The 27,333-nt window shown below is 44.0% G+C and overlaps 1 protein-coding gene across 1 annotated transcript in view; it reads left to right on the top strand.

The window, feature by feature from the left end:
- The window catches only part of LOC146177842 (glucoside xylosyltransferase 1-like), a 63,261-nt gene that overhangs the window by 23,803 nt on the left and 12,125 nt on the right, over positions 1 to 27,333 (top strand). The window contains exons 3-4 of the mRNA XM_084581694.1: positions 4,360 to 4,552; positions 10,951 to 11,264. Of these exons, the coding sequence (XP_084437820.1) occupies positions 4,360 to 4,552; positions 10,951 to 11,264 (507 nt within the window). The remainder of the gene's footprint in view (positions 1 to 4,359; positions 4,553 to 10,950; positions 11,265 to 27,333) is intronic.

Raw genomic sequence — 27,333 nt, 5'->3', positions numbered from 1 at the left:
CTCTCAGTTATCAAGTCCTCGTCAAAGAGAAAGGAATTAGTGCACCAGATGGGAGGCAAACGGAATCACAATGTGGATGTTTGTAAACGGAGGAAAAATGTTGTGCAAAACTGTCGGCAACATCCCGAATTTCTGAACCCTGAGAGTCAACTAAGCTGATACTTAAATCTGATTTAATGGAACGCTTGCGAACGTAACGCCAGAACTGACTAGGACGGTTTGAGGCATTCCTCTCTAAAGACTCAAGATAGGAGTCGTAGTCCCGCTTGTATAAGCGTTTGCAAAGAGAACGCACACGGCGAAACTCATGTGCCCAATTGTGAAACCCAGGGCGTTTCGCTTTACGATGGGCCCGTTCCTTGAGCTTTAACGCCGTTATTAGTTCCCTTGAAAACCAGGAAGGGAACTTCCTACGCGTAGGAGTATGCAAAGGTATGTACCGACGCATACCATCAAGAACTATTTCTGTAAAGCGACTGACTTGTCCATCTGAATCATTAATAATAATAATAATAATAATAATAATAATAATAATAATAATAATAATAATAATAATAATAATAATAATAATAATAATAATAATAATAATAATAATAATAATAATAATAATAATAATAATAATAATAATAATAATAATCAATCTGTATTTAATGTGCGCAGGAACAACCATGTGGTCTTCGTGCTGCAGCACAAATAACAAAAATGAAAAGAAAAAAAAAATGAAAATGCATGCACAAGTTTTACACACACTGATAGAACACAGAAGAAGAAATAAATAACACATAAAATGAAACTGAGATGAAAAGTATTACGGAAAGAAAGAAATCAATGCGTAGCATGTCTTATATACACAGTGAGACAATTGTTGAGCACATCACGAAAAAAAAAAAAATAGATAGAGAGAAAAAAACAACAACAAATAACTGGCATTGATTAGAGTAATTTAGAAATATACATAAAAAACCAACCATTCCAGGCGCAACAAGTACGTGGTACTTAAAACACAGGCTAGAAATACAGGAAAACACAATAAACAAATAGAATTGAACGCGGGACAGTAAGTTTCGAATAGGAAGTTTAAAGTTAAAGTATAAATAAGAAACGGATAAAAAGCAGTTCAAGATACAGGCAGTATTGAACAGGAGAAAAACGAAAAAGTTTAGTAAATACAATATTTTAGGCTAGAAAGTGGGAGTTATATGTGATAAAGTACTATTTAGAATACAACACTACGAACATCCAATATAAATGAACACAGCGAGTTTTGGAAGATGTCAAGGTGAAGACAAAGAGTTAAACAACATCTGCATTCTGTCCAGAGGGGAATGGGAATGAAGAGACGGAGAAACTTGAAATGATCTGAATTCCCTCGTGCTCTTTCGTGGAACGCGCAGTAGGATGTACTCTAAAAGTTGAGGGCACATAATATGGCCATTAAGGAGTTCGTGCAGAGAAATGATATCAACTCTGACACGACGGCAGGGAAGAGAAGGAAGATTCAGTTGGGTGCTCCTGGTGGAGCGATAGGAGGAAGTTGCGCAATGGAAGCGATATCAAGATTTGCGTAAAAACTTTTTTAGTACTCTGTCAACTTTTTGTCATTTAGATGAAAATAAAATTGCATTACAATAAAGTAATTTGAGGGAATTGGGAAGAATGTGTCGTGTGCAATCGATTATGCCTGTTACTCTAGCCAATTGCTTGACAACGTTAATTACTTGATGTTCCCATCACATAGTCGAAGAAAAGGTGATCCCAAGGCATCTGAACCGATTAACTATTTCTGTCGGTTTAGAGTTAGATGTAATATAATCCTGAGCAGACACTGGTTATTTTTCGGGCGAAATATCACTGCTTTTGGTTTCTTTTCATTCACGCACATATCGTTAGATTCAGACCATTTGTTGACGATTATCATTGACTGTTTTATTACATAACTTTACTAAATCCTGAAGATCTTTTCCAGCGAAACAAATGCTCGTGTCGTCGGCATATATAATGAATTTTATATCGTTGTTATTATTGACGAATCAATAATATAAAAATGAAAAAGAAGTGGCCCTAGGATGCTGCCTTGTGGGACACCAGAAAAAATGGGTTTTACTTATGACAGTACATTATTTATTCGGATTGCTTGTTTTCGTTGAGAGCGGTAATATTGTATTAGATTTGCAGATTCGCCTCGGATCCCGTAGTACCACAACTTCTTTAAAAGCAGCTCATAATTTACCAGGTGTTCTGCCTTTGAAAAATTTAACATATTTTTATTACGAAAGCTCAATTTTCAATTTTAAGAAGCGTATGCATTTTAGGAAGCGTAGCGCAAAGAAGACGAGGACAAAATAAGGGATACATACGCGCAGCCGTGGCACCGGGGTTGAGTACTCGCCTCGGCTATGGGAGGTAGTGGGTTTGACGCCCATTGCCGGCCGGACACCCACCGATTTTCAAAAATGGGTACAAGCCACGGCCCGGCCTGGTGCTCGGCTTACCAAGGCTCGTGGCTTGGAAATGGAGCCCGCGCCTTCTAAGCCCAACTCTGTGAGCATTCTTGTGCAGCTCTATTTTCAAACTGTGACAAAACTGTGATATTCCTTTTGTTCTAAAAGTGCTAGTGCGGTTGATGTATTTTTGCGGAATCCGAATTGGCATGGTGTAAGTAAGTTATATTTGTCAATAAAGTTTATAAACCTGGAGTGCATAACTTTCTCTAAGGCTTTCGAAAAAACAGGAGGTATTGATACAGGTTGATTGATACAATTGATACAGGCCAAGGGAAGGAAAGCGTAGCAGGGGGCGGCAGAAAGTTAGGTGGGCGGATGAGATTAAGAAGTTCGCAGGGGTCAAGTGGATGCAGCTAGCACAGAACCGGGTTAAGTGGAGAAATATGGGAGAGGCCTTCGCCCTGCAGTGGGTATAATCAGGCTGATGATGATGATGATGATGATTGATAGAGGTATATACTTTAAAAGATAATTAAGGTCTCCCTTTTTGAATAGGACAGTTACCTTAGCGGTCTGCCTTTTTTTCTGGAAATACAGAGGAAATTCAACACAGGCTGAATATGTGTGTAACAGCGGAGCTACAATATCTGCAACATATTTTACTGGTGCTAGCTGCAGGTCATCACCGTCTGGCCACCTGTTGTTTTTGTAGAATAATAGGACCGATGCAATTTCTGCTGTCGCAGGTTCCAGGAATATTGTTTTGTCGTTATGACAGTCTATGCAGTCGCGTGCATCTGGAAGTGATCTGTGTGTTTTTATTTGCGTAAAGATGTCGTTAAAAGCATTAGCTAAATCGAGCCCAGTTAGTTCCCTGTCATTATTCTTTAAACATTGCACACAAGTATGCGATTTGTTGCATTGTGACAACGAGTTGGACCTGGATTAAACTATGTCACGAAGATCCCTTTTAACGTATAAATATGCAGAATGATAGTCACTTCGAGCTGATCGTAGTGTCTTGGTTACTTTATTTCGGAATTTTTCGAACACCCTGAAATCCTCAAGCGTGCGTGAGATCAGAAACGTTCTATATAACTTATTTTTAATTTTTATTTCTTTTCGCAAGACTTTCGTCATCCAAGGTTTCTGACGTTTACGGGACGGCTTGTACATTGTATGGGGCGCACAAGCGGCACGAGCTACCCATATTTGCATTTTCAACAGAGGCTGCTTTCGCGCTATATCCTGAATGAGTAAGGTCACCATGCTTTTTTCGATTCACTATTCGAAAATTTCGCATATACGCGGGCACCTATAAACTAGCGGGTTTGCTTGCATTATCCACCCGTAGCGTAATCCTCAACTTTTTCTGCAACCTGCCAATCCAGTAGGCCACCTGGACCTTCCTACCTTCTTCTCTTACCCACCTTGCCTCTTCCCTGTGAAGGGAGGTGGCATTTACTGTTTTGCACTTCCTGCATGTCAACCCTGCAGGTGAACTGCGGGCGCCGACGAAGACAATAGTGGCATGAAACTGAGGAGCTGTAGCATATGATGAACTGTCGAAAATGTTTTCACGCCACTATATTTAAGCACGTGATGTCTTTGCCAATAAAGAGTTGCCAACAGTTGGCAGTAGGTTGCCGGCAAAGGCAACTCTCGTGTTTCGTCCTTTCCTTCACAACAACTCTCTGTTCATTAAGAGTGGACTAGTTTGACGTGATTACTTGGAAAGTCGTGCAGTCCGACTTGTATCGGCCCTCAGTGTCCTGTGAGGAAGAGTCTGCACCCTAAATCCTGAACGTGATCCACAAAAACATCCGTCGTGTTTGTTAACGCAACAAATATATTTTTAATGCTGGAAATCTGCTTGTTGCGAACGTAAATAAAAAATGCCAACTCGTCATTTCAGAGCATGCTTCCGGACGTGGACTCTGTTCTGTACGCGGACACGGACGTGGTGTTCGTCCACCCTGTGGAAGACTTCTGGCGCATGTTCTACGCCATGAATGAGTGGCAGATGGCGGCTATGGCGCCGGAGACCGAGAGCCTCACCGAAAACTACTACCTCAACAAGGCGCTGCACCCATTTGTGAAACCCTTCGGTAAGGCAGTACGGAAGCCGGCGTTTTAGCTATGGAAGCAGGAAATTGAGGATATCGAAACCGAGACAATTTTTTTCTGCTTTACACTAGTACGCCCAGTCGAAAAAAACTACAGAACTTTGTCAAAAATACGACAAAATATCCTGTAGTTCTGTTGTAACCATCAGACTTTTCTGTAGTTCTGTAGTGCTTTCCTGTAGTTCTGTAGTTTTTCTGTAGTATATTTCTGTTGTCTGTAGTTCTGTACCACGTTTCTGTTGTAACTACAGACAATTCTGATGTCACTACAGAATGTTCTGTTGTCACAACAGGTTTCCCGTCAAAAACCGCACACAAATTCTGTCGTAACATCAGAACATTTTCTGTTGTTTTTTTCGACTGGGCGTCAATAGCCGTTCAGTAAGGGCACCCGTGTTTTACATCAGTTGGCTGTGTTATGCTACCTCTCCTGCCTGTAGACTATTCTTTGGGCACAGGTGGCAGCACGTCGCAGCCACCTGCATTACCGATACAGCAATAGCCGGTAGCAGCCGTTTACACTTCTGCGCGCTTCTCGCCATTGAGTCGACGACGCGCATAGGCTTTGACTGTTCGCTACTCCGGAGGGGGCTCGTGTCTGGCACAACATAAACAGATATGGCCATCAGATGCAGTTTTGCGGCAGCACACTCACTTGCGTTGATTTCTGTGTTGTGGTGGGGAGTATTCTAGGTGTTCTGCCAAAAGAGCGGATCATGACGGCCATCTACTTTTGCCTGATCGTCCAAAATTACGACATCCCTTCTCGCCCATCTGTGCCTTCGGAACCTTCTAGTCGCGACTGTATACCAAAGTCTCTTTTGCGGCGGTACGCGGAACAACTGTCTCCATTCTTGATAGGTATTTTCAACTTGTCACTTACCACACGACTGGCGGAAAGCACGTGTGGCCCCCGTTTACAAAAAAGGTGATCATTTGTATGTACCAAATTATCGCCCAATTTCAATCGCAAGCGTGTGTTGTAAGCTCCTACAGCATATCTTTTCAACCAACATTCGGTAATTCTTAGAAAGCTACAACCTGCTATCAAAATATCAGCAAGGTTTCATGAAGAACATGTCCACTTTTAACCAACTTGCTAGTACTGCTCATGAATTCGCACAAGTTCTTGACAACAATGGTCAGGTAGATGTGCTGTTTTTATACTTCTCGAACCTCTTCAATAAATTGCCACAAAGAAAGTTATTGCACAATCTGGATTGGGCTGGCCTTCCACCCTGTATCTTGCAGTTCATTTGTGCCTGTCTTAGCGATAGGCAGGAGTTTGTTGAAGTTATGAATTGCTCTTCAAAAATACTGTCCGTGACTTCTGGTGTGTCCCAAGCCAGTGTTTTGAGCCGATATTGTTTTTGTTCTATATCAGTGATTTGCCTGATGTTATTTATGGGGACGTTTCTGTCCGATTGTTTGCGTATTATTGTGTGGGTTTTAAGAACATAGCATCTCGTATTGATCATACGGTAATACAAGCAAACCTGCAGGCTATTCAGGTGTGGTGTATACGATGGGTAATGTAAGTTAATACAGAGAAAACATCATTCTTTTGCGTCGTGTGTTCTGCTGTGGTTGTTTTTTTTTTTTCGGACTGTCTTCTTACCGAGTATGCTGAGAATCCAGGTAGAACGAAAGGAAGAAGATGGTTTGCACGGTATGACGAAGAACTGAACAAGGGTAGATGGGTACGCCTGTGTTCGCAGATGAGCCAACATTTTGACAAGTGGACTTGTCCAGACGAAGACAAGTCCATTTGTCGAAACGTTGGCTCATCTGCGAACTCAGGCGTACCCCATTTACCCTTGTTCAATTCTTCTTCATACCGAGTATGTTGTGAGTTAAAAGGAAGAAAACTGTCAGCACCTTTTATTATTTACTTAACAACCACATTATAAAAAAGGCGGACTCGTATTTCGGTGTAGCGCTTACTAATAAGCTAACTTGACCTCCTCACATATCCGTCTTTTGTTATTCTGCTCTTACCATGCTGCGGTCCTTAAAAAGGAACTTGAGGGTGCACCTATCAAAACAAAGCTTTTAGCCTAAAATGCCTGCATTAGAGGCAAATCTCAATATGCCACCATTGCATGGGATTCGAACACTATAGGATGTACTCGGCTCGAGCAAGCCCAAAGAAAAGCTATTCAGTATAATTTAGTAAATATAAAAGGCGTGATTCTCCTTCCCCAATAACTCGGCAGCCTAACAAAAACTCTCTAGAACCTTGGAAAATTTAATCGCCTCGCCTTTTTGCATAACTGCCTCTCAGGTATGCTGAAGTTAAACTTACCGGGTTGCGTAAAGCCGCATTGTCCAGAAACACTGGACACACACATTCTCACTTCTTGGCTCCAGGTTTTGCAAGAGCAAATACATTTAAACATACGTTTTCCCCTATAACTATCACTGAGTTAAATTCCTCGCCCCTGCAGATTTGGTGGCCTCGTCTTTTTGCATAACTGCATCTCAGGTGTGCTCAAGTCAAACGGACTGGACTGTGTAAATCCGCAGTGTACCAGAAAGACTGGACTCGCACACTCTCTCTCTTTGGCTCCAAGTTTTGCAAGATCAGATATCTTTGAATATAGTTTTTCTCCTATAACTGTCGCTGAGAGGAGTTCCTTGCCCCTGCACATTTAGTTGTCTCGCCTTTTTGCCTGACTGCCTCCTAGGTATGGTGAAGTTAAAATTACTGGGATGCGTAAAGCCGCATTGTACCAGAAAGACTGGACACCCACATTCTCACTCCTTGGCTCCAGGTTTTGCAAGAGCAAATATATTTAAACATAGTTTTTCCCCTAGAACTGCCACTGAGTAGAACTCGTTGGCCTCGCACATTTTCGCTGTCAGCGACATTGTCAATGAGTCGGAGCGTGAGTTCTTGTGTTCATGGTGTGTCGCTCGTTATGAAAACGCCGCCCTGTACAGCTTCTTGCGTAATGACGTCCGAATGTCAGCCTTAACTACGCCAGGCCGCTATCAAAAATCTGCCTTTAGAAGAACAAAAAAATATAGCTGCGCAGCTCACACAGTACAGTCTAATATCCGATTACCCACGTGCATTTCTTTTCTCTATGCAGGGGTTTTTCATGTCTTCACTTTACGTGCGGCTGGCCGTCTTTGAACTTTTGAAACTTGGTGCTTTCTCAATATATAGTTTGGCGTAGAGTTTTGTCTCATGCCGAGCCCTAATTAATTTTCATTTGCGCGTTATTGTATTTATGTTCGCCAAAGGTCATAATTTGTGTTTTTGTTCTAATCCTATATTACCGGAGTGTAGAGTTACACGTGCATACAAGATGCTTTTCAACAAATTTTCACCTTCGAGTACAGCCCTGTGTTGTCACCTCCCTCCGTCTTCTGCCTGCTGTGTTTTTGAATCGCCTTAAGCGTATAGAGTTGCTCCAATATCTGTTTAAACTCAATAACGCCAACTAAATTTGCCTTCTTTAATACAAATCTCCCAGCCATGCTTAAACACAACATGGAGGGTTTTAAAACACAGTTAAAGGCAACAAAATTATCACCTTAGCTGTGTAAATCGGTGATGTCGTTCCTGGCCCACTGTGCGTATACCTCTTTTCAATGGACCTTTATCAAAGCGTTCTTCTGCTCCACCTATTTTCTTAGCGTTACCCTTACAGCAGACATATGGTGTCTTGCCCATAGGTACCACTGTCCATGGGTAAGAAGCCATATGTCTGCTGTAAAAGGTAATTCAAAGAGCCTTTATCTAATTTATAGTGTCATCTCCATGCGGCATTGGCGGCCTCAGTACGAAATGCCTTAAATGCCATGTGAAATATTCTTCCAATATGCTGCAGTGTCTCTGGTCGCCGTCCGCACAAAAACACATCGTTTCTAAGTGCAGTAGCAGGCCGCGGTCTCTCCGCAAGCTAACCTCTAGCTTTCTTTATTAAATCACTCTACCTCTCACTGTTTCTAATGATTGGCTTACAGTACAGTAATCCAAGTGCACATATCAGAAGGTACTCAGGGTACCTGTAATAACCGTCCCATTACTTTCAATAGCAATTTAGCAATTTTTTTAACCAACTATAGTTAAATACCTTGTTAAGGTCTTGCATTTTAACCAGTTCTTTTTTCAAACTTGTATAGATTTTAAAAACCCTTTTCTAGTGAAACGTAGCTATGACCTCCCAAAAGTACCTACGTTTCTCTAGTCTCTGGGTACATAACACATTGGCTACTCTTAGGCTATATCAGGACTCCGACAAATTCAACCATTTTTTCGTACATTTAAATGTTACACAATTTAACTTTTTCCTAACAATAAATTGGGGTGGGGTCTTCCAATGTAATCGTACTCAGTTGGTCCGTGTAAACAATCACGATCGAACAGGAGCTCCTGCACATTAAGGCGTACTACAAGGTCGGACCTTCGGGCCGTAATCATTATTTATCTAAATAAATGGCTTGCCTCTTAACAGCTCATCTAATATCTGCTTGTTCATTGATTGCTGCGCAAATTAAACTGTAAATAATAACGCTGATGACTTTGATTGCCTACAAACTCATTGACTGAAATATATGACTTGTGCCAGTCGTGGAAAATGGAATTAAAATATCTAAATCTAAATCTATCAATAGAATAAACTATCTATGCTTGTCACTCGTTACCATCGAACAGGTTCAGACTACGTAATCAATAATATTCCTCTCAAATTCTCGCCTACAAATCTTGGCCTCGCTCAAATCTCGCCTACAAATCCTATAACCTTGAAATTTTGACGTCAAGTCCATGACTTCGAAGGCTAACCGCATGGCTTCGTGTATCCGAAGAAATTTCTCTTTGTCACCATCTTCACTGAAAACGTTCGTGTGCACTGCACCTATCCATTATTAAACTCAGTATGCATCCCCAATTTGGGACTCAGGTAATATCGCATTATTGGCTGTGCAAAATCGAAGCGTCCGTTTCACAGTTGGAGACTACCATCGAACAGCAAGTGTAGCATGTTAGAAATCCAGCCTCAGGCTTCAAATACTATCTACTTGCCATAAGACTTTACGCATTTGTCATTTCCACAAATGATGCTACCGCAACGCGCCCTTCAAGAATATTTGTATAAAACAATCATCTTTCGTCAATTACAATCAAAGAGTTGCTGTTCGTCGCTGTAAGACAGGAGTCTGTTCCAATTCCTTCCTTCCAAAGACATACCATGACTGCAACCACCTTCCCGGACTGCTATATGCATCAGAAATCCTGCATGTTTCAGAGCTAAATTAATCGTACTGTTAGAGTCTGAATAATTGCAATGAAGTTTTGGTCTGTTGGATTTTTGTTTGTTTTTCTTTATAACCTTTATTGTTTCTTTTATTGAATTTCCGCGTCGAGCTATGTTCAACAGTATCCTTTCGCATCACGCTTCCTCTTGAACATGCTTTTTTATTTTACTGCCCTCACACCGTTCTCTAATGAGAAAGTCCTGAGGATGCAATATGAGAAAACGAAACGAAATATGCTATTCCGCATGTGCAGTCGCTTTGTTTATGACACACGGTTCTGCATACAGGCCACAGGGGCAGTGCGGAAACTACCGGCGGGGGCGTGCTGTTCATTAATGTCACAACTGGGGTTTAGTGCACTCAAACGCTGCGCTATTTGGAGTAATGACGGGGACACTGCAGTAGGGATCTGGCTCACGTGTCTCTCGTTGTGTTTCGCTAACTGGTCTTTGCTGAAAGATCTGCGTTCCGAGCTTGCAAATCCAACAACACTGACAGTGTTGAGTAATCTGGAGACTGCTCATTGTGAGAGGTGTAACTTGCATGATGGATGCGTGAACTGCCTAAATCTTAGGTCTGTAATGTTTAAAAATACATTATGCAAATTGATCCGTCCCATCCTCCTGAGCCAGTAGAAAAAAAAAAAAAAAAAGATCCGTGCCAAAAATATGACCAAATGTGTTTAATTCTGTCGAGACGTCATAATTTAGGTAGCTCTTTATTAATCTTATATAATTCCATATTTCTTTCTTTATGGTTCACTGTAGTCTGTAGTTGTGTCGTCTGTTGCGACTAAAGAAATGTAGTTTGCTCATACATAAATATCTATCTTCACAACACGTATACGGCCAAAAAAATCACAGAAATTCTGTTGTGATAACAGAAAATGTCCTGTAGGTGTTTTTTCATTGCGGGGCCGTATTCTTTGCGAGCCCCCACAAGATCGGTCATGCTCAGAGGTGAGGAATTCCGCCGTGTACTGATACGTGCACTCCACTTTGATATGTGAGGCTGAGGTACTCTACCGTGTACTGATGCTGTGTACTCTAGCTTTGCGCGCCTAGATAAGCGGCATAAGCGAGAAGAGGGGCCTGTCTGTTCCTCCGTCGCAGCACTGAATGCGGGCCTGCTCCTGATGAACCTGACGCGCATGCGCGCCTTCGGCCTGGGGCCACGCGTGCTGAAGCTGAGGCGGGAGTTCCAGGGCCGGATTCCATGGGCGGACCAAGATCTGCTGAACATTGTTTTCGCGCGCTACCCGCTGGGCATCTTCACCTTCAGCTGCAGGTGGAACTTCCGCTTCGAGCACTGCCTCGGCAGCGCCCTCTGCACAGACGGACCCGTGGCAGTGGTGCACGGCGCGCGCAGGCAGGTGCTGGACAGACTAGAACCGGCCTTCATTGCTCTGCACGAGGCTATGCTTCAGGTGAGCGGGGTAGCAACACGCCCAAGGTGCGAATCATTGTGCGCAACTCTAATGCGTCTCAATATATATACTGTACAATACAACACAATTTCACTCAAAACAACGCGCACACTGTGTATGGTTGAGTTGAAAGGAGGTGTGTTCAGTAGCGAGGTGCTCAGTGATAGCATTCATTACCAGGAATTATATTCCTAAGAATAAAATTCAGCTGCGATTTCTATTTTCTTTTCAAATTCCTCGATAGAAACTTTCCAAGCTATGCCTTGCACTTATCTTCGAATGATATTTATCTCCATAAAATATACAGTTTTAAGGTTCAATTAAGCAAAAAAAAGTGTCGCGCGGCAACTTGACTAATCATCAATCCGTCTTGCAGCAGGAACAGGTATACAGATATCATCATCATTTATCATCAGCCTGACTATGCACACTGCAAGGCGAAGGCCTCTCGGATATTTCTCCAATTAACCCGGTTCTGTGCTAGCTGCATCCATAATTGACCCCTGCAAACTTCTTAACCTCATCCGCCCACCTAACTTTCTTCCGCACCCTGCTACGCTTTCCTTCTCTCGGAATTCAATTTGTTACCCTAAGCGACCATCGGTTATCCTCTCATCGCATTATATGTCCTGCTCATATCCATTTCTTCTTGATTTCCGATAGAATGTCAGTAACTAGAGTTGCTTCTCTGACCTACTCTGCACGCTTCCTATTTCCTAATGTTACCCCTACCATTTTCCGTTCCATAGCCCTCTTCGTAGACCCTAACTTAAGTAAAACTCTCTTGGTTAGCCTCCACGTTTCAGCCCCATAGGTGAGTACAGGCAAGATGCAACTGTTGTATACTTTCCTCTTGAGCGATAGCGGTAAGCTGCTAGTCATAATCTGCGAGTGCTTGCCAAATGCGCTCCATCCCAATCGTATTCTTCTTGTTATTTCCTTTTCGTGGTCCGGATCTGCGGTTAGTACCTGTCCTAAGTAGACATATTTGCCTATTACTTCCAGTACTTCGCTACCTAACGTAAACTGCGGTTCCTTCCCGAGGCTGTTGAACATTACCTTAGTCTTCTGCATATTGATTTTCAAGCCTACCTTTCTAATTTTCCTGTCTAGGTCACCAATCAGTATTTGCAGTTCTTCCCCGGGGTTACATAGCAAGGCAATGTCATCAGCAAATCGCATGTTGCTGAGGTATTCTCCATCTACCCTCAACCCTAACTGCTCCCATTCCAAGTCTCTGAATACTTCCTCTAAGCTAGCTGTGAATAGTACTTGGTGATCGTGTCTCCTTGCTTAACACCTTTTTTTACTCGAATTTTGTTGCTTCCTTTATGCAAAACTATGGTTGCTGTGCAGCCACTATATACATTTTCCAGCATTTTTACGTACGGCTCGTCTACCCCCTGATTTTGCAATGCCTGCATCATCGCCAAGGTTTCTACTGAGTCAAATGATTTTTCCTAATCAATGAATGCTATGAAGGACTGGTTATATTTCGAGCATTTTTCTATCACTTGGTTGATGGTATGGATATGATCGATAGTAGAGTATCATTCCCGAAAACCTGCTTGATCCTTTTCTTGATTGCAGTCTAAGGTTTTCTGATTCTATTAGCGATTACATTAGTAAATAACTTGTACGTAACACACAGTAAGCTGTTTGGTCTGTAATTTTTAAGTTCCTTAGCGTCCCGTTTCTTATGAATGAGGATAATATTTGCATTCTTCTTTGGTTCCGGTACCGTCGATGACACCAGGCAATGCGTATACAGGGTGGCCAATTTTTCTAACTCGATATCCCCCCCGTCCTTCAACAAATCTGTAGTTATCTGATACTCTCCAACTGATTTCCCCTTTTTCATAGTTTCTAATGTTCTCTTGACCTCGTCCTTCGTCACTGGTGGAATGTCTGACTGTTTTTCCCTACCGCCAATCTCAGTACGGTCCTGACTACTTTGGCTACTGTAGAGATCTGCATGTATAGACCTCCTCGGCTACTTTGACTATCTTGTCCATATTCGTGATGACGTTACCCGCCTTGTCCCTTATCGCATACATCTGGTTTTTGCCTATGCCCAATTTCTTCTTCTTCGCATAAAGGCTTCCCCCGTCCTTTACAGCATGCTCAATTTAATCCATGTTATACTTCCTTATATCTGCCACCTTGCGCTTATTGATTAGCTTTGATGTCTCGGCCAATTCGATCTGGTCTGTTGGATTGGAAGCTTTCATACTCTGGCGTTTCTTAATCAAATCTTTCGTCTCCTTAGACAGCTTACCGGTATCCTCTCTAACTATCCAACTACCTACTTCTACCGCGCACTCAGTAATGATATCTTTGAAATTACTGTTCATTGCTTCTAGGGTAATGTCCCCATCCTCGGTTGGAGCTGAATATCTATTTTGTAGCGAGATCCTGAACTCTTCTGCCCTCCCCCTCGCCGCTAATTCGTTGATGGGTTTCTTTCTTACTAATCAGTTGCATTCCTTCTTCAGATTTAGGCTAATTCGGGACCTCATCATCCTGTAGTCAGTGCATCGCACTTTCCAGATTACCGCTACATCTTGCATAATGGCGGGGGTTGAACACAGTATGAAGTCAATTTCATTTTTAGTCTCCCCGTTAGGACTTTTCCATGTCCATTTCCAGTTCTTTCGTTTGCTGAAGAAGGTATTCATGATTCTTAAGTTATTGCGCTCTGCAAACACAACTTGTAACTCCCCCCTGCTATTCCTAGAACAATGCCATAGTCACCTACTGCCTGGTTTCCTGCCTGCTTTTTCCCTACCTTGACATTGAAGTCGCTCATTAGTACAGTATACTTCGTGTTTACATTTCGCATTGCCGAATCTACATCTTCGTAGAAGCTATCAACTGCCTGGTCATCATAACTACATGTAGGTGCATAGGCCTGTACAACCTTAAGTTTATACCGCGTATTAAGCCTAATTACGATGCCTGCGATCCTCTCATTATTACTGTAGAATTCATCTATATTACCCGCTATAAATTTATTGACAAGAAAACCTACTCCTAGTTCTCGCCTCTCCGGTAAACCTAGAAAACACAGTACACGCCCATCCTTCAGCACAGCATATGCCTCATTTGGCATCCCAACCTCACTAATCCCTATGATATCCCATTTCATACCCTCTAGTTCCTCTAACAGCACTGCTAAACTGGCTTCACTAGTTAGGATTCTAGCGTTCTAGCATATACAGATATATGCAATCATAAAAGGGATAAGAGGCGCCGGCATCCCATTTGCGGGAACAACTTTCCGGCAGGGATAAGAAAGTAATGATGAAAGTATTTACCGTGATTGACAGAAGATGGGGTAATTGAAAGTGTGCATGTTTTTAATGGACGTAAGTACAAAGATGACTTAATATTTACTGATTTTGCACTCGTTTCACACGTTTAAAGGGAAGCTGAAACGGTTTTCAAATTTTATGAAATTCGGTGTTTAGAAAGGAGGGGCTTTGCTAATCATGTGTGTCATTTTGTTCTAAATTCTGTCAGTAAGACCAACAGAAATCGCTTGTTAAAAACGGACACTGGGCACACGCCCTCTTGTCTGCCGGCAATGGCTGGGGCGGGGCGCCGAAACTGGGGAGCAGGCGGATGTGACGTCAATATCGAAATGCCGGCCAACCTGCTAGGCCGGCCGCACGTTTTGCACACTTGCTTCGCTCCATCCCGCGCTTTGGTGATCGACAGATCAGCGCAATCCACTGCTGTGTCGTTTGTGGTATCCAGTTCTATCGCGCTGTGCTTAATGTTCCACGTGTTCAAAGACTCCATGAGGTCTAGCTGTTGCGGAGTAGCGCACCACGCGCTTCGACGGTCTCCGACTAGCGAGCCACTTTTGCTCATTTGTAAAATTAACGTCGTTCGAAAACTATTTGATTCATGTCATTAAAAACAAACATTCTTGTGAGTGCGTGAAGCGACCACTGGCATCAGTACGGCTTTCCGTTGGGAGAACATCGGTGGTCCAGGCGACATGGTGCTTTATAGTTTCCCAGAGGATAAGAAACTTTCAGCGCATGGGTCTGTATCACAAAAATACAACATCAAAACAACATTGCCTTTAAAATGAGCTGTGTTTTGTACGGATGATGGCGATGACGATAATAGAATCTTGGCAACGGTTACGGCTACTTTGTGTTCCAATTACATCAGCGCGACCGAAGTCCTGTGCCGTTCTGTCATTGTTCCTGTACCAAATTAGGTTAATACCGTTTTTGCATGGCTGGCTTCACTGTCGCTACGTTTAGCCAAGGATACCGAACTTGCAGCGTTGGATTAAGAAATGTGTGTGTGTGGGGGGGGGGGGGGGGGGGGGGGGCTAAGGGAGCTGCAGCCCAGTGCCTCACCTCGGACAGTAGGAGATGGGGGCCCATTTATTCTAATCTGCTTAGCATATGGATCCTTGGGCAACGAAACTTCTAGCGACATGTATACCATGCCTACATGTATGCCATGCCTGCATGCCTACCTCCAAGTCAGCACCATGAGGCCTCTGCATACGCCCGTCTCAACCTCCCGCTCGACCGCCTAAGGTGCGTCCACGCAAAAGCGATGTTTGGCGCACTCAGGATCGTCTTTCGCTGTGGTACCACTGTGGGAAGGCTGGTCACCTGTAGCGAAACTGCGATTACCGTCGAATAGTTCTGCCGGAATTTAGTGCCGATGCACGAAAACCGCAGTGTGGTGAACGGCTCCGTGCCATTGACGCGTACCTGACTGAAGCGTCCGGGATGCTTTACGATTATTCTCGGTCGCTTTTCCCTCGCCAGTTTTCTTCGTACACACGTACAAATGTCAGCCAGACGCGGGTCCACTCGCACCGTCGGGAAAACTAGAAGTGGCAACTTCTGAGGGAAGGTTGCTAATCGGCAAAAGCGGCCCCGTGACAATATTACCCTCTCAGGGCACTAATTAAGGGGTGTTTATATTTCCTATAATCCGTTTCATACGTCAAGTGCAATACGGCCAAAGCTCTTGTTTGCGCTCTCCGCATCCGCGATGAAAAACAGTGGCTGCTTTTGACGAGAGGAAATAATAGTTGCTTTCTCTGCAAGCTTAATACATCTTATATTTGCCATCAAATTCATAAACAGCACATTTTTTAGGGAGATAGGATCGAATTTGGTGAATTTGTATGTTTTGTATGTTGTTTTTTTCGTCTCACGTTTTCGCTGCTCCGCAACCCTGCTAGATGTGCCCTCCGCTCTGCGCATTTGTTTTTATTGCGAAAGCAATAATACTCTAGGTGAGCCTTCAGCGTAGCATGGTGGTTACCAAGTACATCTTGCCCACGTGACGCTGTGACGTCACACCCCACGTAACACTAGGGTGTGGGCTGGCAGGAGCTGTCAACTTGGATCTCTCGTTTCACATGGGACGGTTATGTCAGAATCAGCCTACTAAGACCTTGGCATTCACGTTACCCCTATAGGCCACTAAGACACATTCATACGGCTTGGTTAAAGCGGGGCTTTATATGTGAGCTGAGGAAGAAGAAACAAAGAAGAAGAACTCTGTTACCCGCAGCTAATGCTATCGCTCAATATTTGGTTCAGCAGCGTTGAACCATTGCAATGTTTTGAGAAAATGGTTCTTCGGGGCGGAGTTTTTCTATCAGATCCGTACTGCAAAGGCACGGCCGCTCGATGGAAGCGCTCTAGGTGCGCTTCCATCGAGCGGCCGTGGCGAAGGTGTCCAGGCACACGAAGCACGTTATTGCGAACGTGTATGCTTAGAATAGAGCCCGTTTCCGTAGAAACCACTAGGTTACAAAACGATCGCGCAGTGGCACGCCTAATTTTTTTTTTCTTGCGGACTACTTGCGTAGCTTTCGCTGCGTTGCACCTGATGTATGAAACGGAGTATAGTCGCTGCCAGAGTACCCAGCTCAACTGTAGGAAGCTAACTCAGCCTAGTTTCCTTTAATGCGTTAGCATTAAAAAAGTGCTGCGAACGAAAAGCCGTCTGACGGCTTGTGTACAGCGTGAATGAAAGAGGAGGCGGCGAGCGCAGCGCGCTGCCCCGCAAACTGTGTTTCGGCCTACGTGGGTCTTTCCTGGCGTTTGGCGCTCTGCTAAGCACTGACACGCGTTGCGCTTTCCGAGAGTCGCGTTGTGTTTTTTGCGCTGTATAACTAATTAATGATAATGCGTTGCTGTTGCATGGATCCCGTTGACCGCACTTCGTTCTTTTTAATTTGGTGGGTTTCATTTTATATTGGTGGATTTAAAATGAAACATGGCACATTTCCAGGAACGTACCAGGCGACAGGGGTGAGGGTCAATATACGGAAAAAGGGCCTGCATACGTATTAGCTCAGGGCCCCTATTTTTCCTAATCCGGCCCTGGGCTCACTGTTGTTACGCAGCTCTCTGACGTTCTCGGCTACGTCAACAATTACGAATTAGGTATAGAGCAAAGGAAATGCATTATCGGTAGAACGAAGCTCCATTTGCAATAGTAATTTATAGTGCAGCATGTCCGAAGGCATCACAGCCTTCATATGCCGAGCTGGCCGTTCCTCCCACAAGCTGTCCGTGGAAGTGCGAGAGTCAAGAAAGTGTGCTCAAATTTATTCTTATCGTAAATAATAACACCACAAATAACGGACTGTAAAAAATTAACCCTAATTGTTGATCGCTGACCCGTACCGAGATGCTTGTATGATAACTACGACACAAGCGTCCCTTCACTGCTGTGTAGCAGCAGTCGATAGTGAATAGCGGCTAATCTGATCTTTTATACTTTAGCTCCTCTGGTAAGGCGGCGTCGCAATTAATTATACCTTCATTTCGTTGTGAGAAATTTTTTAAGAGCAACAGATACGACACACAGACAAGATAGGAGAGGACTTGCGCTACTTGCAACACTTGCAAGTAGTGTTGCAAGTAGCGCAAGTCCTGTCCTATCTTGTCTGTGTGTCGTATCTGTTGCGCTTAAAATTTTTGACAGCTATGCACCAACCTGCTCCGCTAAGTGTTTTACTTTCGTTGTGAGACAACGTAATTTACAGTAGGCAGTTCTATTAGTAGCCCGTTTACTACAGCGCTGCGCAATCCCCAGGTGTCGTCTGCTGTGGCGCTGATGCGGAATAATATAGGCCTAGCGATTACAAGGAAGTGCATGCGCTCAGCTAGAGCGCCCGTCCGCCGCGCTCGCTGCCGGCACCGTTCCGGTAAGCTCTCTTCATCAGACGCTGCAGGTGCTGTGAAATTGTTTGATTTCATGACGCGGCTGTGGCCGGATAATTTTCGGCATTACGTTAAACAGCGCATCACGCAAACTAAGCTGCAAAGACGGGAGGGGCAGCAGCTGCAGTAAGCGTGATTTTGTCGTTGCGCCATTGAGCTACACGCGAAAGTTGTATAAACGCGCCGTGGACTAGGATTGCACCACATAATTACCTATTCCATTTGTTGCTATTGAAATGTGATTTAATGTATAAAGGGCAGTTGTTAAGGCGGGCCACCTCGTGCGCTTTTCGCACTCGGAGTAGACTTCCGAATCGCGCAAATGTGCTCACTTCACTTTCGCTGTCGACGCACTCGACAGCGTCTTTCGTAGCACGTATTTTTTTTCTCTTTTTAAACTGCTGGTTGCTCGAACGTGTACGGTAAATGTGCAAGGTATTTTATATTGTTCGAATGATCGAGAACATTTTAAATCGAGCTGTCGAGTCACCTGAAGCAACAGCGCCGGCGCCGGCATGGCATACCAAGAACGTCAAGATGGTCCCGGCCAATTACGGAGAACAGCGGAATTTGTTCGGAGGAAAGAGCCGCTTGTTCGCGTTTTCTTGTAAACAGTGCCGGTTGAGTTTATTTCTGCCATTTTTTAGTATGATAACCTTGTTCAGCGGAGAAAAAAACCATAAAATGCAGCACAAAACTCTCTTTTTTTTTTTGCGAAAAACGTTTTAGCTTAACTGTATAATGGGACAGCAAGCACAAAATAAAATTGGTTTATATTAATTGACGTTGTGATTACAGAGTCGATACTTAAACCTGGAACGGGATTGTTAAACGAAAGCTTAGACAAATTGGCAGGGCACTAAGGATCATAAAGAAACTTTTCGAGGCGTTGTTCGTCTTGTTGATGATGCTTAATTACTGTACCTGGATCACCACGTGTCATCATCCTGCGAACACGAAATAATGTGTATTTTGAATTTTGTTTTCGCATCAGTTCTGCTTTTAAAAGCCGAGGGATGGCTTTGATTTCAAAGTGGGGTTTAGGTCACGTGAGTGTGAGTGAACGTTGATATATCAGGAGCTAATTAAATCGTGAGGAACAAAACCACAGAAACGACATGACAAAGGCAAGGAGACAACCCACAGAAGCGCTGACAATGGATGCTTAGTATATGGATCAGACGTGTCTATCTACCAACATTCACAAAGCGGCTAGGTGGAAACATTAGCAACTTGAACGCAATGATAACGGTCGCGGAGTGGATAGTATGATGGTGGGGAAAACGATGAAGTAAACGTTTAAGTGCATATTACCGCGAGGAAAAAAATAACAGTGTGGACGAAACAAGGAGATATTTAATAATATCGTTTATTTTACTACTTTCTTGAAGGCTCGGTCTGCCGAAGCACGAGAGGGTTTAGTGGCAGCACCCGGCAGCAGATAACATACATTGTATGCACTGTCGCAAAGACCGACACAGCGGAAACGAGGAATTATTCTAAGTTCAAAAACAAAAAGGGAGCGCTAGTGCGGGAAGACCACATGACCCTGACGAGGTAATAGTACTTAAAGCGGTATTTAACCAGGAACAATTTCGATGTATTACGAGCGTTAAGCGATAAGATTTCTTAAGTTATTTGGTTAGGCACTTGTGCAACGTAATTGTAAGTCCTGTGCTCTGTTCGGCCTCAGCGCTTGTTGGATTGTCAGTGCCAGTTTCTCTGCCGGACTTTTATGCATGTTTTGATGTATATCTTTACTCGTGTTTTGGGGGCATTTCTCATTGGGTGGCTTAGTGTTGAACGGCGTGTCGCTTTCTGCTTCCTAGAAGGGGAGCATTAGCTCTAAAACGCGAGCTCTTCCTTCGGACACCCCTCAGTGTTTACTTTCCTTTTGCTACTGGAGACGGGAGAAGCGCTCCTTTTGCCTCGTCTCGGACCCTCATTAGCGCGGTCTACGGCTCTCCTGTTGCCCGTTGTCACCCGTTAATAATTATAAGTTTATTAACGATGCGCCCTTAATGGTGCGCACACTCCCAGAGACCCTTAGAGGGAGGGGGGGTAGCTGTTTCGGTCGCAAAACAGATGACCTCAACTTGCCTGGCAAGCTGAGCTGGAATTCAACTACCTTTTAATGACAGATTGGGTGGCCGTTTGGTGAACAGCTGTCGCCGGTTCAAGCCAGAGTAAGGGTCAGAGTCAGGAGTAACGAACAAATACAAACATTATGCACAGCAAGAGAGGAATACACACGAATCCTTAAACTGTACAGACGAGAGGTTCACACAAAAGTAACGCTAAGCAGTCGACTAAACAGGTACTTAATAAAACAGAGGCTTCACAACACAAACCTCTACACGAGAGAGTCAAATAAACAAACACCAAATTGTTCACCGGACACTAATGCAGACCGACGCCTCGAGAGTCACGATGTGGCCGCCATGTAAGACGAGAGCCGCTTCCTCGCAGGTCTGTGGGCATGGAGGAAGGAAACAACTTAGGAGAGGCCCTTGCCATTCCCAATGCATTCGAGAAAGTGTGTGCGGAAGTGACGTCCGAATTTAGGGTTAGCCAGGTCGGGCCATTAGCAACGGCGACGCTGTTGCTATGAAAACTCGGGCCACTAGCAACAGCGTTGCTAAGGGCCCTAGGTACGTGAGCGTCGCGGAGAAAGAGAATGCGGGGGGTAAAGGAGGAGGAGAGACGTTTCAGCGTCGCGGAGGGGCCGCGCCGGCTTCAAAAAAAAAAAAAATGACGTCAGGGCCTCTCCTAAGTTGTTTCCTTCCTCCATGTCTGCCAGCAGCAGGTGGGTGAACCTCGGGGGTCGAGCCGTAGCACTTGCGCCGCAATACGAGCTGACACAAGTGACGCGACCTCCATAAATAGGGCGCGCGGCGTCAGTCTTTTCCAGCCTCTTCCAGAGAAGACTCGCATCATCCTGCCTGGTGAGTCACCATCATCGCCCAGCGATCAGAAGTGAAGCCAATACGTACCAGGCCCTCGCGCGTGGAAGGAGGAGTTTTCCGAAAGTCGTCGAACCTTCGATGCGGCGCCGAGCAGCTTCGCGCCGCTCCGGCCTAATATTGTACTACAATATTCTCAATACACATGAACATCGCGTGCACGTTCACGCGCTCACAAACGTCATGGAGCAAATGCAAACATAATGCGTATCAATAATCTAAGTTTCACAAACTCCAATGACTAATTTTAAACTTCACACATCACTGCCATGATGTTCACAAAGACAACAACCCACTGTTGTCAGGGTACACCTGAAAATAAGCAACACAGAAACGCACAGTCTATTTTTGTCAATGAGAAGCCGTCAAACTCGAGGCACGCTTTCGCCTATATTTCCACACCCGTGTTGCACCTCTTCCTTCGAACGTATTAGTTCCTCTCCACCTTTCAGGTAAGCAAGTTTTCTTTTTTACTAAATGCTGTCCTTTCTTCCTTTCGCGAGTTCACCTCTTTTTCCTTTTACTGTAGAGCTTTTTCAATCGTGGTTTGTTCTTTCTTCTGTCTCCACTCTTACTCAATTCTGCTCCCTGATCAGAAATTTGGCCCTTGTCTTTCGTGCGACCAGTATAAGGCTTGTGCTAGTATGCCAAGTGCTGTTTCCAGTCGGTCGTCTCATTTTGTCTCGGTGTAGGCTGCTCTGTCAAATTACCATCTCATACCTATTTTACCTGTTTTCTCAAAGTGCTTTGAAAAGACCTTGTTCACACAGATATTACGTTTTTGTGAGAAATACAATATAATAACGTCCAGTCAGCATGGTTTTAGAAATAATAATGTTTCAACAGAAACTGCATTGCTAACACAAAAAGAGCTAGGTTTAGTCTATTGAGCACGAACTTCAAACTCTTGGCATATCCATTGATTTTTCACAAGTATTCGATCGCATTCATCATCATCAGCCTGATTACACCCACTGCAGGGCGAAGGCCTCTCCCATATTTCTCCACTTAACCCGGTTCTGTGCTAGCTGCATCCACTTGACCCCTGCGAACTTCTTAATCTCATCCGCCCACCTAACTTTCTGCCGCCCCCTGCTACGCTTTCCTTCCCTTGGAATCCAATTTGTTACCCTCAGCGACCATCGGTTATCCTCTCTTCGCACTACATGTCCTGCCCATGTCCATTTCTTCTTCTTAATTTCCACTAGAATGTCGGTAACTTGAGTTATTTCTCTGACCCACTCTGCACGCTTTCTATCTCTTAATGTTACCCCTACCATTTTTCGTTCCATAGCCCTCTGGGTTGTGCTCAACTTAAGTAGAACTCTCTTGGTTAGCCTCCACGTTTCAGCCCCATAGGTGAGTACAGGCAAGATGCAACTGTTGTATACTTTCCTCTTAAGCGATACCGGTAAGCTGCTAGTCATAATCTGCGAGTGCTTGCCAAATGCGCTCCATCCCAATCTTATTCTTGTTATTTCCTTTTCATGGTCCGGATCTGCGGTTACTACCTGTCCTAAGTAGACATATTCGCCTACTATTTCCAGTATTTCGCTACCTAATGTAAACTGCTGTTCCTTCCCGAGGCTGTTGAACATTACCTTAGTCTTCTGCATATTGATTTTCAAGCCTACCTTTCTACTTTTCCTGTCTAGGTCATCAATCATTATTTGCAGTTCATCCCCCGAGTTGCTTAGCAAGGCAATGTCATCAGAAAATCGCAGATTACTGAGGTATTCTCCATCTACCCTTATCCCTAACTGCTCCCATTCCAAGTCTCTGAATACTTCCTCTAAACAAGCTGTGAATAGTACTGGGGAGATTGTGTCTCCTTGCCTAACACCTTTCTTTATGGGAATTTTGTTACTTTCTTTATGCAGAACTATGGTTGCTGTGCAGCCACTATATATATCTTCCAGCACTTTCACGTACGGCTCGTCTACCCCCTGATTTCGCAATGCCTGCATCACCGCCGAGGTTTCAACTGAGTCAAATGCTTTTTCGTAATCAATGAATGCTATGTATAAGGGCTGGTTATATTCCGAGCATTTTTCTATCACCTGATTGATGGTATGAATATGATCGATAGTAGAGTACCGTTTCCGAAACCCTGCTTGATCCTTTGCTTGATTGCAGTCTAAGGTTGTCCTGATTCTATTAGTGATTACCTTAGTAAATACCTTATACGTAACAGACAGTAAGCTGATTGGTCTGTAATTTTTAAGGTCCTTAGAGTCCCCTCTCTTGTGAATGAGGATAATGTTTGCGTTCTTCCATGGTTCCGGTACCGTCGATGACACCAGGCACTGCGTATACAGGGTGGCCAGTTTTTCTAGCACGATATCCCCCCCGTCCTTCAGCAAATCTGTAGTTATCTGATCCTCTCCAGCTGATTTCCCCCTTTTCATAGTTTCCAGTGCTTTCTTGACCTCGTCCTTCGTCACTGGTGGAACGTCTGACTGTTTTTCCCTACCGCCAATCTCATTACGGTCCTGACTACTTTGGCTACTGTCCTGACTACTTTGGCTACTGTAGAGATCTGTATAGAACTCCTCGGCTACTTTGACTATCTTGTCCATATTAAAAAAAAAAATCGCATTAGTCACAAAATAATGCTGGCTAAACTCGAACACTACGGTTTCCGCGGACAGTTGCTTCATATATTACAGTCTTATTTAAGTTTTCGATCACAACAAATAAAAATAAACAATAACGCATCAGATGTCGAACACTGGTTTCTGGTTTTTCGCAAGGTAGTATCTTGGGACCATTGCCGTTTCTTCTTTACGTCAATGACTTTGTTCCTTATAAGTAATCTAGCAACATTTGTGATTTATGCTGACGACCCCAGTTTATTTTTCAGAGCTTTCCAATTGATAGATCTTGAGAAACAAGCCTCAAAATGCCTACAGTCGCTTCTAGAATGGTCTCAAAACAATCGTTTAAACATAAACACTGAAAAAAAGAAAGCTGTGTTGTTCAGGCCTCGAAACAAGTTAACAAGCTTGCCACGAATCTGTTTAAAGACCGGTGCGTCACGCATCAAAATGGCCTCGGCGGTAAAAAGCTTGGGCGTTATTTTCAACGAGAATTTGAGTTGGAATGATCATGTTGATATGGTGGTGAATAAGCTGTCAAAGGCTGCCGGTATCTTGTGTCCACTGAAATATTTTACGCCGAAGCGTATTAAGGAAATATTATATAATGCTTTGTTTTCTTCTGTTGATAAGTATTGCTTTTTGGTGTGGGGTACCACGACTTTTACTAATATTAATCGCTTAAACCTCTTTCAAAAGAAAGCCGTTCGAAATGTTATGAATGCTCCCCGACTTGGACACGTTGAACCAATGTTCAATGAACTTCGAATTATCCGCTTGCCACAATTATACGAACCTTTACTCTTGCGGCGGTATGAAATCGCTGATCACAATAACAAAGCTTGATGATAAAGCTGTCAGGATGCAACGCAAAGAGTCAATATACACTACACGAACGACACCCAAATGGCTTGTGCCTAAGATCCGAACAAATTATGGTTACCAAATGCTGACCTACACTCTCCCGCATCAATTAAATAAACAGTCTGAAAAATCGGTTGTTTTATCTTTGTTCTTGTTTGTAAAAGGGATATTATGCTAAGTACCACTGCAATGCCTCTGTAGGGTGCATTAACCTCGTCAAGCCTTTCTACTTGCGTTTTGCCGGCGCAGCCAACATCCTCAAGATGCTAAATAATCATTATTCTTATTCTTATTCTATTTGCGCTTGCGAATCCTGTCCTTCAGCCGCTTCTGCCTTGTTTTTCTACGGGACGCTCCCCAGTCTGCACAGCTGCCTTGACAGGGCTGAATTCTTTTGTTTTCATTTTCACTTTCTTTCACGCTGCTAGCTGTGACACATTTGTTCCGCTTTCACTGTCATTATGAGAGAATTGTTCTCTTGATGGAGCATCTCGTTGTGAACCACTTTGCTCTCCCTTAATTCGTTCAATTTTCTTTCTTTTCTTTACGACATTCAGTCGTACGTTCTTAGAGCAGGGCATATTTTCTACTGGAGACTCATTCTCCTAATTATTCTTGTTCATGAAAATTTTCCTTCAACTCTTTCATTGCAGTGCAGCCCTCGATTTCCTCCATTTCTGAATCCTCTAGTTTAGGATCTGCACTGCCGCTCTCCCTTGAGAAAAAGGGTTCCTCATCTTCCTCGGCCAGAAGAACCTCCTCGGTAGTCGAGCCGTCACTCGAAACCGGTTCTTGAATTTCGGAAAAATTGCTGCTTTTAGTTTCAGCTCCATCTGAGCTTTCGTGCACACTGCTATTTAACAGCTCTTCCTTCCGGTCAGTCGTCCACTCAAATATGGTAAAATCCAATTTGGAGCTAGAATCCTGCTCTTCATCTCCAGGCGAAGGGCACATGTATGAGCCCTCTTGCTCAACAACTACCTTTGCAGCTTCTGTGCAGCCTGTCGTTTTGGAGGGCACATTCCCACTTAACTGAGAAATGTTAGCTAAAGTTAAGTCCTCTCTTTGTGAAATTTATATTGGAGGAACGGGCTGTTCCGCAACCTTGCTCTTACTTCTGGAGATAATTTCCATACCACATGTGACTATCATCGAATCACTCGTTTACATATACCTCCTAATATAGGGAAAGGTACCCTCCAGAGGTTCGGCGATACCCTTTAAATGCTGAACCTCAGCCAGCTTCTTCAGAAGCTTCTCTCTCTTTTAAGAATTCGTTTTCTTTCTCAAGCCTACGCTTGTTTCATTTTCTCTCCTTTTCTGCCCGCTTCCTCTACCATTCTCTCCCTCTTCTCTTTGCCTCTCTCTTTCTTTCTCAGCCTCTTCTCGAACCTCCTTTTCTTTTGGTCCACCAATTATCGCAGTTCAGCTCCTTTTCGACCCTTCTCTCGGCCTAACGCAATAATCTTCTTAAGATTCATTCTCGCTTTGAACTGCCCAAATGTCAATGCATAGCACTGCTCTATGGACTTTCATAACCGCTTTCGTGCGGCACCTCTCGCTATCGCTCTGATGTTACACAGTTCACGACCTTTTCGTAAACTCTTCCAACTCGTTCTCCGTCCTCTGAGCTCGATTGCACCAAACGTCATATCGCGGAGGCCAGAATAATTGTCACCCGTTAATTATAAGTTTATAACCGATGCGCCCTTAATTGTGCGCACACTTCCAGATACCCTTAGAGTGAGTGGAGGTAGCTGTTCCGGTCGCAAAGGAGATGCCCTCCACTTGCGCTGTAAGCTCAGCCGAAATTCAACTACCTTGTAGTGACAGAAGGGGTGGCAGTTTGGTGACCAGCTTTCGCCGGTTCAAGCCACAGTAAGGGATAGAGTCAGGAGTAACGAACAAATACTATTTTTATGCACAGCAAGAGACGAAACAGCGTACACAAGAACACTTAAACTGTACAGACGAGAGGTTCACAGAAAAGCAACGCTAAGCAGTCGACAAAAGAGGTATTCAATAACACAGAGGCTTTACAACACAAAACTATACACGAGAGAGTCAAATAAGCAAACACCAAATTGTTCACCGGGCACTGTTGCAGACCGACGCCTCGAGAGTCACGATGTGGCCGCCATGTAAGACGACAGCCGCTTCCTCGCAGGTCTGTAGGCCTGCCAGCAGCGGGGGAACTCCGGGAGTCGAGCCGTAGCACTTGCGAACACACCGCAATACTAGCTAAACCAATGACTGACACACACAAGCGACGCCCCCTCCATAAATAGGGCGTGCAGCGTCTGTCTGTTCCAGCGCGCCAAAGCTGACGCGCACACACACTTATCTTCGCTCGTTGAAGCACTCCCTTTTCCTCCCGCCGAGCCCCGTGTCGTCATTGGTTAGGTGCCGCCGAAGCTTCCAG

This window comes from Amblyomma maculatum, chromosome 10, assembly GCF_055883805.1.
Source record: "Amblyomma maculatum isolate TAMU_Amacu chromosome 10, ASM5588380v1, whole genome shotgun sequence".
NCBI lineage: Eukaryota > Metazoa > Arthropoda > Arachnida > Ixodida > Ixodidae > Amblyomma > Amblyomma maculatum.
Note: the sequence above shows the minus strand (reverse complement) of the source record. Positions and strands in the feature narration are given on the sequence as shown.